The 14,199-nt window shown below is 39.8% G+C and overlaps 1 protein-coding gene across 22 annotated transcripts in view; it reads right to left on the bottom strand.

The window, feature by feature from the left end:
- The window catches only part of baz2ba (bromodomain adjacent to zinc finger domain, 2Ba), a 101,296-nt gene that overhangs the window by 26,520 nt on the left and 60,577 nt on the right, over positions 1–14,199 (bottom strand). For all 22 annotated transcript variants that reach the window (XM_051897650.1, XM_051897628.1, XM_051897640.1 and 19 more), the window contains 7 exons: positions 10,804–11,004; positions 10,459–10,614; positions 9,934–10,139; positions 9,600–9,809; positions 7,541–8,137; positions 2,925–3,525; positions 1,218–1,508 (listed from right to left, as the gene is read on the bottom strand). In XM_051897650.1, coding sequence (XP_051753610.1) covers positions 1,218–1,508; positions 2,925–3,525; positions 7,541–8,137; positions 9,600–9,809; positions 9,934–10,139; positions 10,459–10,614; positions 10,804–11,004 — 2,262 coding nt within the window. The remainder of the gene's footprint in view (positions 1–1,217; positions 1,509–2,924; positions 3,526–7,540; positions 8,138–9,599; positions 9,810–9,933; positions 10,140–10,458; positions 10,615–10,803; positions 11,005–14,199) is intronic.

The raw sequence follows: 14,199 nt of genomic DNA, 5'->3' as shown, positions 1-14,199 counted from the left end.
TTGTAATAATATTTCACAATATTGCTGTTTTTACTATATTTTTGATCAAATAAATGTAGCCTTGGTAAGCAGAAAAACTTTTTTAAAAATCTCAACAAAAGAACCCACTCTCAAATCTCAAGTATGGTAAATTTAGGTTCTTAGATTTGACCTCCTGTAGGCTAAATCGATTGGGTATTTTAGCCTAATTTCTTTTAGGCAGGAAAACATCTGATCAGATAATAGTAAAAGTAATAGCTCTCCTAAATAAGCTGCATGATTTAAGGGTATGATTTATGTCCGTAGCACGAATGATGCAAGATGAGCTACACACTCAAGTATAATGCTTAGGAATAAGATGTTGTTAAAAAATATGAGTAATAGCAATAGTGACACCAACAAAAACCACAGGAAGAAACTAACAAAATCATATCGCTCAAATCTCTCCTTCAGAGAAGGGAAGTCAGTAAACATATTGGGCGTTAAGTGAATCTCTCAGCCGCTCAAATAATGCTCCAAAAACAAATCATCACAGTAACTCTTCTCAGCTTATTACAGATTCCGCGCGCTTTTCAACGGACACAATTCGGCTTCATTAGAAAAAGCGTTTCATTCCATCGCGGTGAGGGATGCTGAACGGCATCCAAGAGCAGATGCACTTCTGTGCCATGTTTGCTGGATTTGAGAGTGTTTTGTTTAACAAATGTCTCTGTTAGTTTCCGAAAGAAAAAAAGAAAAAACAGATTAAGCCAGCCAAACAGAGTTGGTTGATGTGCTTCAGCTAACAGGTTAAGGCAAACACGGGTACCGGGGTTAACCCAGACACCACACAAAGAGCTCTTGTTACCAGCTACATTTACCTAACCTTAAACCTGACCCTGTATAAACCAAACACAAGAGGAAAACACAATTAATGGAAACAGTTTAAAATTAATTCTGTTTTGTTTTGTTCCTAGAATACAGGCCAGATACAATGGCTAGGTCCAAGGACACACACCCAAATAGACGGGAGCAAAGGGAGCCGAGTGATGCCAGACGCCATCATTTATCTTTCTAAAAATAGACACCCCGTCATCTGAGTGTGACAGCCGCACACAGACAAATACACAAACAAAAGGACATGCACAAACACACAACACATACTCCGTGCACATTTTTGATACTGACAGAGATCTGAAAGACGGTGTCAAGCATATCCAGTTTTAGTCTAGTTTAGTAATGACGTTGCCTGTGGTTACCTGGAGAGGTGCCAACAGAGTACGACGAGGAGGGAGAGCTGTGATAGGTCAAGGCACCGGAGCTGCTCACAATGGTGGGCGTGGCCACACTGGAGGGCTTAATGACCTGGAGGTTTAGTGGCAGACAGTCAGACAGGCTGTGATTGGTGGAGGAGTTAAGATGGGAAAACCCCTTGCTGAGTTTCTGAGGAGTCTTCTCTCCATCTGTGTCCATCTCCATGCCTCCATCCTTGCGCTTCTTTTTACCACCCTCTGAACCGTTCATCTCGCTATCTGAATTACTGTCTGACTCTGAGAAATAGAAGGCGAGAAGAGAGGACATGAGACGGTGTTTATGGAATTGATCATTACATGTCTTGTGTCACTCTGACAATGAGCCAAATTAAAGGCAATATAGCAATTATACTCAGAATTATGTAATGTAAGGCATATTTCATTGGATCAGGATTTTAGCGAAAGTAAAGTAAACTTCCCTGACTTGATAGTAGGGGTGTAACGGTGCATGTTTTCGTCGTCACGGTTCAGTGCATGCAATCAGACAATGAATACAGTCAGTCACGGGTGATGACTTGAGCGCTTGAAAACAAAGTCCACTAGACATCAAATGCGTCTTTCTGCACTCATGGGCCGCGTTCCACTCCAAATTTTTATGCCCTTCACTCGCTAACTTCCCTCTGTCTCGTGGACTCGGATGTACGTCATTGCTTGCGTTGCACGTTTAAATTTAGTTTGTGCAGCAAATTGTAACACTCCTAATGCACAAGTTTTATTTTTCATTACTCTGTTTATATTGTACTTTTACAACACAACATGCTTTTCAGTTTTGTAGCTGATTGTGACCAAATATCTTTTGTTTTTTTATCAGCCCTGCAAAAAAAAAATGACCTATGCAAGAGTGCATTCTGTTTACTGCTTAGTGCTTACTACACTATAGGAGGCTGTACTGTACTAACTAGGGGACTAAATGTCGCTAGGTTGAACTGTGATTTGCACTGCTGTCTGTTCAAAATAAAATAAAAGAAACCTAGCATTGTGGATTTGTTCCTTTACAACACTTTAGTTTAGGGTCAAATTCTCACTACTAACTAGTTGCTTATTGGCATGCATATTACTAGAATATTGGCTGTTTATTAGTACTTATAAAGCACATATTAATGCCTTATTCTGCAGAACCATATTCTACATCTGATAATCCTACCCAATACCTAAACTTAACAACTACCTTACTAACCATTAATAAGCAGTAATTAGGAGTTAATAGTGAGAATTGGACTCTTACCATTTTGACCGTTAAAGGAACAAACCATTTTGACCATTTTTCCAATTGTACCAAAAACATACTGAACCAGGACTTCAAAACCAAAGTGCGTACCGAACCGTGACTTCTGTGAACCGTTACACCCCTACTTGAGTTGATAGTGATTGAACTATAAATAATTTGGTGTAGGATCTACAAATTTCACTCATAAATTGCTAGTAAATTTCACAAATAATTAAAAGGAAACAGCAAGTAACACATTAAATTAAAAGAAAGATTGAAATGGTATTTCCGTGTAAAACATTCTCCACTAATCATTTAAAAAATCATTTTCAGTGAACTACTTCCATGATACTTGATACTCTATGGGTTTGGAGTGAGTAAATAATGAAAGAATGTTAATTTCTGGGAGAACCACTTCTTTAATGAACTCACAAAACCACTCTCACCTGAAAGACTGTCATCTGAATCCTCTTCATCATCATCCTCTTCATCCTCCACATCATCATCCTCGTCGTCTTCATCTTCAGCAGAGTCATCTGAGTCTTTACTGCTGGGCAGCTCCTGCTCAGCTCCGCTGTGTTGAAACAGGTCCACCAGAGACTGCACCAGGTGGTTCTGGGATAGACCCCTCCAGGCCTCTAATGCTTTGGGAGTCTTGCTCTTCCGTGGCTCACGGGTGCGGTTAGGAGTGGGAGACGCAGAAGCGGGGCTCTTACGGCCTCCTGTGCTGAGGTTGACGGGTACGTCTGAGCGGGGTTTGGTGGTAAGTGCCAACGGCACATCTTGGGTGCTCTGGATGACTCCGTTGGGCTGGCCCAGACCCAGCAGGCCATGAGAGAAAGGCAGACTGGAGGAGGACACGCCTTGCGCTGCAGGGGGCTTGGTCCTACCTGACGCCTCGGAGCTGAGCTTAAGAGGGAGCACAGAGGAGGAGGATGATGAAGACGAGGAAGAGGATGTGGGCACCCCTGCCCGCTTGTTTATCTTATATGGGTCCTGCTGTTTCTTTAACTGGAGAGGAAACGTCTGGTCCTGGGACAGGAAAGACTGCAGAAGGAAAAACAAAGAGAATGATGATATAAAGTAAGAAAAGCAAGTCTGTATCACATTCAGTCTCATACACTAAAAAAAAAAAAAATGTACACAAGTTTCAAAGCTATATGAACAGAAAAGTTTCAAGCGCAAAATTTTCACTGGACAATAGATGAAGTTGTTCTTAGCTATAATAATATACTATACTTATTTATAATAAATATACACACATATACACCAAGGATGTTAGCTATAACAATAACGACAACAGTAACGTTTTAATAATCATTCTAATTCTATGAGAATAGTGAAGTCCACACCACAGCTATAATGATTAACGACACAGAGTGATGAAAATTTGCTGTTAATTTACTCACCCTCAGGCCATCCAAGATATAGGTGACTTTTTTTCTTCAGTAGAACAGTAAAGAAGATTTTTACGCTCCTGACGATACATTGAGGTCTTAAGAAGCGAAATGATCGGTGTATGAAAGAAACTAAACATTATTTACAACATTTTTACCTCTAATCCACAGCCTTGGCAAACGGTCTTAGGCAAATTCACGAAAGTCTGGAGTGCGAGCTTCCTGTCGCATAATGACGTATCAAACTCACGTGAGCTGACGCGGTGTTTGTTTACAACAGAGAGGGAAGACTGGCGTGTTGTATTGTTCAAAGTGGTGCTTACTTGTGCTTACCCTGGATGCCGCAACCTATATGTGTGTGATCTCAATCGGGAAGACTGACTTTTCACAGATTCCCAACGTTTGAACTCGTACGTCATTATGCGACAGGAAGCTTGCGCTGCAGACTGTCGTGAATTCGCTCAGGAGTGTTGGCTAAGGCTGTGAATTACAGGTAAAAATGTTGTAAATAATGTTACGTTTTTTTGCATAGACCGATCGTTTCGCTTCTTAAGACCTCAATGTATCATCAGGAGCCGCGGGTATTAATTTTGTTTTGTATGCATATGTTTATTTTAATCTCAAAGTGACGGCACCCATTGACTTCCTTTATATGAGTCACCAAGGACCATGGTTTCAGCTAAAAATCTTCTTTACTGTTCTACTGAAGAAAAAAGAAAAGAAAAATCACCTACGTCTTGGATGGCCTGAGGTAAATTACCAGCAAATTTTCATTTTTGGGTGAACTATCCCTTTAAGTCATATATATATATATATATATATATATATATATATATATATATATATATGGTAACACTTTAGAATAGGGAACACATATTCACTATTAACTACGACTTTTCCCGCAATAAACTCCTAATTTACTTCTTATTAATAGTCAGTAAGGTAGTTGTTAAGTTTAGGTATTGGGTAGGATTAAGAATGTAGAATAAGGTCATGCAGAATAAGGCATTAATATGTGCTTTATATGTACTAATAAACAGCCAATATTCTAGTAATATGCATGCTAATAAGCAACTAGTTAAAAGACCCTAAAATAAAGTGTTACCATATATATAAAAATGTATAAATCATTCCTGTATGGGAAACTGATTTTTGCGTACATCTGCATTAAAATGGTGTATAAAACTCCTCATATATCCATTTATATTATTCATATCTATCTATTTCTCAAATTCAATATTACAGCATGTTCTGCTGTGGGGCAATACTGTTTTTCGAAAAATGGAACAAAACAGAATTTCCTTGAACAGAGCACATCTTCAGAGAAAGTGAGATATGTATACTGAGAGCAGAGATGAGAGGAGGAACAAACAACAAATTGACTGATAAACAAAGAGAGTGAGAGTGAGAGAGGGGAAAAACAGCAGAGAGGGAGAGGTGGAGATGTGGTAATTGCGCTGGTTGTCATGTGGCTTAAGTGCTGGTGGAAGAAGAGTGTGAGTGAGCATAATGCTGCTCTGACTCACTGAAACAGAGAACAACAGCGTGGCCATGACTCTATCAGCTCCACAACATTCATTAAGAGAGAAGGAATGCTCAAACTCTGCCTGCCTTCAACCGCTGAGCTCAATGCTTTGAAATCTTCACAGCACCATTATAGTTTCCTGACTCATGAACATGTTTGTTTTGAAATAATAAGAAAATTGGCACTTGCGAGAGTGTTTCTGAGGTTGCTAGGGAGTTGCCTGAGTTCAATAAACTTCTTAAGTTAAAGGGTTAGTTCACCCAAAAATGAAAATTTTGTCATTAATTACTCACCCTCATGTCATTCCACACCCGTAAGACCTTTGTTCATCTTCTGAACACAAATTAAGATATTTTTGATAAATCAGTGAGGCCTGCATTACCAGCAACTTAATTTACACTTTCAGATGCCCAGAAAGCTACTAAAGACATATTTAAAACAGCTCATGTGACTACAGTGGTTCAACCTTAATGTTATGAAGCGACAAGAATACTTTTTGAGTGCCAAAAAAACAAAATAATGACTTTATTCAACAATATCTAGTGATGGACGATTTCAAAACACTGCTTCAGTGCTTTACGAATCTTTTGTTTCGAATCAGTGGTTCGGAGTGCCAAAGTCACGTGATTTCAGTAAACAAGGCTTCCTTACATCATAAGTGTTACGAAATTTCAATGGTTCACCACTGGGGGGCGTGACTTTGGCAGTTTGATACACGCTCCGAACCACTGATTCGAAACAAAAGATTCGTAAAGCTTCGAAGCTTCATGAAGCAGTGTTTTGAAATCGTCCATCACTAGATATTGTTCAATAAAAAGTCATTATTTTGTTTTTCTCAAAAAGTAAAGTATTCTCATCACTTCATAACATTAAGGTTGAACCACTGTAGTCACATGAACTGTTTTAAATACGTCTTTAGTAGCTTTCTGGGCGTTTGAAAGTGTTAATGATCTTGCTGTCAATGCAGGCCTCACTGAGCCATCAGATTTTATCAAAAATATCTTAATATGTGTTCCGAAGATAAACACAGATCTTATGGGTGTGGAACGACATGAGGGTGAGTTAATCATATTAATAATAATTAATCATATTAATTGTTTACCAGAAGTAACGACAGATATTTTCTTCCATATTGCAATGTTTATCTGAGTAAAACAGATTACTGAAAAGAAAAAAAATGAAGGGTGGGGACTTGATTCCATCCACTGGTTGCTGATTGGATGGAAGCTGATATGAATGTGAGCTTGCAGCCAATTGTAAGATAGAGGCGGGGTTTATGGGGTCCCAGTCCTTAGATATGAATTGGGTTTATTTACTGGGTAATTTTATTAAACTTTATTTACTTTTATTAAAAAGTAATAGCACCTTAACAAGCCACATGTTTTCAGGAATCATTCATACGGCAACCGCAAGTATAAGCAAGAGTAACACTGTTGCTTGCCTTAGTAAGCACCACTAATAAAATCTAAATATTATGAAACTGTTCCCCACCGTAACATAATAATAAAATCACTCTGGTTAATTACAAGAAGAAGAAAAAACTATATTAACCTCTTCAACAGCAATTTCAAGGCAACAAAAGGCGAGGTGAGGAAAAGGCACATTTATTACACTCATTTACTGAAATCTGGACCCTTAAGAAGTCATGGAGTTAATTGCCTGTTGGTTTTGCTTCAGTAATTCTAATAAAGCGATGCACATTGTCACTTTCATTTACCAACTAAAGCCACACAGTAGGGAAGCCAGTCCTACTGATAAGAGAATGGAGCTGTCCTTTCTGTCCTTCTCTCTGCGTTTCTGTCTTCAGCACATTCACACACACACACACACACACACACACACACAAATAATTCTCTCGCCCACTCACATTCTCCCTCTCCGTTACTCTGACCTTTTCAAATAGGCTGGTCAATAAGGAGAGACACGTCCTGAATACCAACAGCACCCTAAAAGCGATAATCCTAAATTGGCTTAAAAGATACGGACAGAAACTGTGGAGAATTTGCTTTAGCTGGTTTGCTTTTCTGGAAAATGAAAATGTGGACACCGGCCTTGAGGGAAAAGTGAGATTAATGTGTGGACTTGAAGGATGAACATTTTCACATTGCTCCTGCCAGACCGTGGCAGACCGTCTACTCACCTGTTTCAGCCTGTAGTCAGCAGTGACTTGTGCCAGAGAACTTTCCAGAAGCTTCCTGCTGGTCAGAGCATCCAGTGCTGGAGATTGGGACTTGTGGGAGGAAGCTTGAGATTGCGCCTTGAGGGAAGGGGTGAGAGGAGGCGGTTTGGGGGAAGAGGACAGGGGGAGGGGTTTCGGAGGGGAGGGGACTGATAGTGGCTTGGGGGAGGAGCATAACGAGAGTGGGAGGGGCTGAGGTGAGGAAGTGATGGGCTTGGTAGAGGCTGAGGGTTTTTTTGGAGAGGAGTTAAGATGCTGTGGAGAATGTTTAGGAGAAACATCTCGACGTGACTGTGCGATTAACGCTAGCGGCTTTGCGGCAGCAGCCAGGCCTGTGGACTGGATGACGCTGGTGTGGAGGGGCCTTTCCCTGGCTCTGCTGCCCGATAGAGACAGCAGAGGGGACTGAGACAGGGCTGGCGGAGGTGGAGAGCGGTGCAGGTGCACTGTAGGAGAGGGCTCTAAAGGTGCACTGCCCGGCAGGCCTCCATGGAAGTCCTGGGCCTCCAGCAGCCTGGTCTTTTCCTTCTTACTGAGCCCAGAGTTTGACGTCACAATCTGGGTAAACAAGACAGGGAGAAGTCCACTTGTTGATTAAGGTTTTTACACCAAAAACAGTCATAATGTGTTTTTACATGATTGTTTTTCACTCTCATTGACCCTCAGCATTAAACTGGTTGTTTTTGTTACTCCACCTTTAAGACATATGTAAATGGCCTTTGTTATGTCATTTAGCAGATACTTTTATCCAAAGTGACTTCCAGTGCACTGGAGCAATCTGAGGTTAAGTGCTTTACTCAATGGAGTGGTGGAACTATGAAACATTTTTGTAGGCCAAAACCCAGAAGCGAGTCAGCATTTTAGCACTTCCGGTTCCATCGTCCCAAAGTGAATGGGTTTTTTTAATGGGATTTTGGTTAAATGGCTGAAATAAGGTCCGTGGTTAACACAAGCTCAAGATACTTTCACGTTTTATTCTACGACATAAAATACATCAGTATTAACCTACCCATGATTTTTTTAAGCTGTTACATGTCTTGAAAAAGGCGGTTGCTACAAAAGTGGCTAAATATGACTACAGAGGCTGTCATTGAAATCAAAATCCCTTTCAAGGAAAGTCTGTTCACTCCGCAGCCATATTTGCAATGCCTCCGGGCAGCTATTTCGGGCATCCAAGACCAAGTCCTATCTAATCGAATAGGGGAATCCTGAAATCTCAAAAAACTGCTTGGCGAACTCACAATTAAATAACATATTTCAAATCAGCAACAAAATCTGACATGAACTGTCTCATAAATGTCGTTTCTTATGCTCAAATAGCGTTCAGGCTAGACGAGCCAATGCGCATGAGCAGTCCTATGCGCGAGTCTCAGGTTTTTATGGGAAATGGAGCCTGTAATGGCAGCTGCAGTGAAGCAATGACTTTATCAATCAGCGATTGGCTCTTTTACTTAGAAAGCGGGACATTCATAACTAATAGTAGTGAGCCGTCTTTCTATATCTATAGTTTTTGGCGACATTAAACGTCATTACGCCCAACAGGTAAGCTCAGTCCGCTTTTACAGCCTTGTTATGCTTATAACTGCGCTCTTACAAACTATTCTAATTCAAACTTTCAGGGAAAATGTCTTTAGATAAAGACTGAAAGAGTTGTCGGAAGCTTGGTGACGTTGAAATCGTGCAACCGTGGTGTAGTTCGCTACCTTTAACTTTTTGCTTCTGGTGACTGCATTTAGGCTTTAAAATTCATAAAAGTTGCGTTCATCTGTGAAAATTTCTCGATGGACAAAATGTGCAAGTATCAAACTTTTGTTGATCACAGAACACAGAAGCCTATGGGAAAATCCTATTGGGTTTTTGTCGAGGGAACCAGCGCGATGCTAACTGCCGAATGGCCTACAAAGTGACGTCATAGTTCCACCACTCAATGGCACAATGGTGCAATGCTAGGATTCAAACCCACAACCTTCTGGTTACCATCCTGGAAAACAGTAATAAGCTAATATGAGCAGCATCTTACTTTCATTTTCTTTTTTTTCTGCCTCTCCTTTTCCGAGTCTGACTCCTCGCTGTCTTTACTCTGCTCATCTTCGTCTTCGTCATCATCATCTTCTTCCTCTCCAAGATCATCAATATCGCTGCTGCTCACTCCATCGCTATCAGTATCCAGCGATGATCCAGATTCACTCTCGCTTACGGCTGACCCCTCTACCTGCTTCTTACGGGCTTTCTGCATTAGTCGACACAGACATTAATGTTAATGAATTCAACAAACAATTAAATAATTGGTCATGTATATGTAGTGTTTAGACCACACGCTGCATTTCTGCTCCTCGCGTGCAATGATGTCGTACCTTCTCTTTAGTTTTCTGTGAGGGTTTCTCCTGAAGCGCCCCTGTGCTGTTGCTATGGTGACTGGCCTTGCGGTCGCGGGCTTTGGCGTTGAGTGTCCGGCTGTGTTCAGGGGGCCGGAGCGCGGGGGAGGGGGAGGCAGAAGCTGAAACAGTTCCTTTAGCCGCAGACGGAGACAGCGAACGACCATTCACAGCTCCGTTCACACCTGTGCTCCAGAGAGTTTACATGAACCAGTCAGATGCTTTTAAACTATGCAATCTGTTTCTACAAGTTACACAATTTCCCTCAAAATATATACTACGTCAAATAGCCTTTAGCATTGATTTCAGGGACAAAAGTATAGGTTAAAACTGCAGAAGATCTCCTGATGAATTCAACACTGCAGGCGACTGCTCAAGGCGATGATTACTGCGAGTACACCAGCCTGAAGGCTACATTACTGCTGCATAACTTTTGTTTAACATTAAGTCTGCCTCCAAGGGATATCACACATTTCCAGGAGGCAGATATAGACAGATTAATACCTTTGGAGGCCTGACTGCTCTTGCTGGGTGTTTTGGATGTATACGGATTGGCTTCGTGGTTGTGAAGGGGTGGGGCGAACATAGGTGGCAGACCCAAAAAAGGCGGGAAGAAAGCTGGAGGACTCCGTCCATGTGCTTCTGCTGCTCTCCACCATTCTGAGAAAAGAGAGAGTAAACTACTTTATAACACACTAGGGTAGATAATCTAAATGTGACAGGACTGAAATAAATATTAAATGATAATAATAATTGATTATACTTTTGTGTCATTTAATTACATAGGGCTTGGTGTCATCAGGCCTTCGGTCATGAATAAAGGGCCACAAACACTGTATGCACACATACCTGAGAAGGCTCCTAGCTGTGGGTGAGCTGCGAGGGCAGCAGAGACCCCCAGTCCTCCTAGACCTCCAAACTCTGGGCGAACCGTTGCCGGTGATAGCAAACCAAAGGCTGGGTGGGCCATGAGAGGGTACGCGCTGGGCACAGAGGTCACTGAGCTGACACTGAAGGGCTGGTCACTGCCCGTCAGCCCAAACAGAGGACCTGTCCCATCAAACACATACACAAGACACCATTACACATTCAGCATTAGATAATCAGAACATTTTGAAAGGTTAATGCTTAAAACAAGAAAATATGATTCGCCACTGTGGAAAAATAAATATTATATGTAAACTAGGGGTGTGACGAGATTAAAATGTGATGAGATTTCTTGTTGAGGTGAAAAGCTGTCTCGATATATTGCCATGACGGAGTGTGAGGGTGAAATTAGGATAGAATATGCCACGGCTACGTTTATATTACGTCTCTACTGTTGTTTTGCTTTTTATAGAGATAAAAACCATTTAATTCAGTTGGATAACGGTCGCTTGAATCACATCCAGCTCATCAAACACAAGCTGCAGAGTCATCTGTAGTGCAGCAGGAATCAGAGTTCACTGATCACGTGACGAGATGACTGACAAGACCATGGCGGAGGATTCGTTGCACAACAGAGCCTAAGTGTCTGACAAATGTTTTATCTTGTAGAATGTGCGCTCAGCACCGCCGCTGCCTATTCACAGAGTACGCGCAATCGCGAAAGTAAAACGCGAGCCTGCATTCAAACGCGATTTCAATACCCTGCATTTTGAAAGCGGCTCCCTGATGCATGCAAATATCTCCCAGTATGAAAGCTATCTTAGGCTGGGCTGTGTAGTTGTTACCATCTCTCAGCTCTGTATCATGCTTGAAGAAAAATTTGGACTCTATTTGCACTTTGAATATTGAGAGAGTACTTTGATTATGGTTGCACTTATTGTTTGCACTTAATAATATACTGTTTTTATTTCTATGATGAATTTTGGAAAGGAGTTCAGTTAGGAGGTCAAAAGTTGTAGAAGCTCATAAATCATGTGCAGTTCTAAGGTCTGAAGAGAAATCATACAGGAGAGAAGCCAGTCAGTTGAGTTTGTGGCAAAACCTTTTACAGTGCTCGAGTATTGTTGTCTTTTACTGCATATGATAATTCATACTCAGAAAATAGAACTGAAATGAAATTTATTACAAGATGATTAATTAAAACATTTCAAATGCACCTGCAGACTATTTTTCTAGTCATGTATTTCGTCATTGAGGATTCCTTAAAAATACTATAAAAATCTTGTCTTGTCTCGTTCTCGTGAACTCAATCTCATGTCTCGTCTCGTGAGTTAACTGTCTTGTCACACCCCTAATGTAAACCAGTTTTGCCTCTAAGTATAATGGTTACTGGATTTTTTCTTTTTTTCTTTTGAAGTAGTAGAATATCACTCTCTCTGCCTCTCGTGACACTTTAGGAATAGAGAGGGAAGTTATTTGTATGAGAAAGAAAGTGAGTGTTAGCGTCGAGTGATTCAGAGTTCAGTGAGAGCTTATATGTGTTCTGAGTGTTCTGTCAAGGTGTGTGGGCTTGTGTGTATATATATCAAAGAGACATTCAGAAAGCTGTATGGCTCTGTGTGTGTGTGTGTGTGTGTGTGTGTGTGTGTGTGTGTGTGTGTGTTTGTGTACCTAGAGAAGAGTAAGCCTCATAGTGCTGTATCAGCCTCTAAAGCCACATATCTGGATATGACTAACAATCCTAACTAACATTCAGTTTGCTCATGAAGCTGCATTCTCAGTCACAAAGACTTGAAACGTTTATGTTTGCATGCCCAGGAATGAAGCGACAGCATGAGCAGTTTCCCTTTTGCATTTACGTTTTTCAGTATTGTGTGCTTAGATGTACATGAGAGCAGACATGGAGGGGTTAGACAAAACCTCCCCTTGGGGACATTTGGGTACACACATATACATATACACATATATATATACATATTATATATATATATATATATATATATATATATATATATACACACACACACACTCCCATTCAAAAGTTTGGGGTGTATAAGATTGTTTTGTTTTTTTTGGTAAGAAATTAAAGAAATCAATATTTATTCAGCAAGGAGGCATTAAATTGATCAAAAGTAACAGTAAAGATTTACAAAATTGAATTACAAAACATTTATAATGTTACAGAAGATTCTATTTCAAATCAATGCTACACTCTAAAAAATACTGGGTTAAAAACAACCCAAGTTGGGTTGAAAATGTACAAACCCAGCAATTGGGTTGTTTTAACCCAGCGGTTGGGTTAAATGTTTGCCCAACCTGTTGGGTAGTTTTTTTTTAAACTCAACTATTGTTTAAAAATGACTTTACTGCTTGCTTAAAATGAACCCAAAAGATGTTGCAAATGAACATTTATTAATAATGTTTAATAAATGAACATTTATTAATACATTTAATGAATAATAATTAAACAATAAACATTTATTAAATTGCTTATTAATAAATGTTCACCTTTTGATTATTATTGTTGCCTCTAGTAATTATGTGTCTGATTTTTAATTTCCAACCTATTCTGGACTCAATTTAAGCCAGTCTTATAGTAATTTTTAAACAATAGTTGAGTTAAATAAAACTGCCCTTGAAAAACTGGACGTTGGGCAAACATTTAACCCAACCACTGGGTTTGTCCATTTTCAACCCAACTTGGGTTGTTTAACACAGCATTTTTTAGAGTGTATAAATGTTATTTTGAACATTGTATTCATCAAAGAGTCCTGAAAAAAAAAAAAAAAAACTATTTTCAACATTGATAATAATAATAAATGTTTCTTGAGCAGCAAATCAGCTTATTAGAATGATTTCTGAAGGATCATGTGACACTGAAGACTGGAGTAATGATGCTGAAAATTACATTTTACAATATATTCACATTGAAAACAGTTATTTTAAATAGTTTTTTTTGTTGTTGTTGTTGTTGTTTTTTGTATTTTTAATCAAATAAATACAGCCTTGGTGAGCAGAAGAGACTTCTTTTAAAAACATTAAAAATCTAACCGATCCCAAACTTTTGAATGGCAGTGCATATTTTTATGTAAAATGCAAAAAGTTTTTTTTTTTAGGGGTAGGGATAGTCTATTGTATTTATAATTAGCTTTATATAAAAAAAACAAAAAAAAAAACAGTCTATGGTCTGTCTTCATTTAGACAGTAAGTAAACGTGTGTGTGTGAAACTGTGAGAGACAGTTTGATGGCTGTTAATGTTAATGTAATCACAGGCTTTCTGACACTATTTGATTAATAACTATGATCAGACCAAATGAAAGTCTCCGCGTGATAGAACAAGGAAGAAGTGGGAGAGAAGACGCCCAAAGCGCTCCTGC

This window comes from Ctenopharyngodon idella, chromosome 6 (genome assembly GCF_019924925.1).
Source record: "Ctenopharyngodon idella isolate HZGC_01 chromosome 6, HZGC01, whole genome shotgun sequence".
NCBI lineage: Eukaryota > Metazoa > Chordata > Actinopteri > Cypriniformes > Xenocyprididae > Ctenopharyngodon > Ctenopharyngodon idella.
The sequence above is the reverse complement of the archived record's forward strand: the minus strand, read 5'-3'. Positions and strand labels throughout refer to the sequence as shown.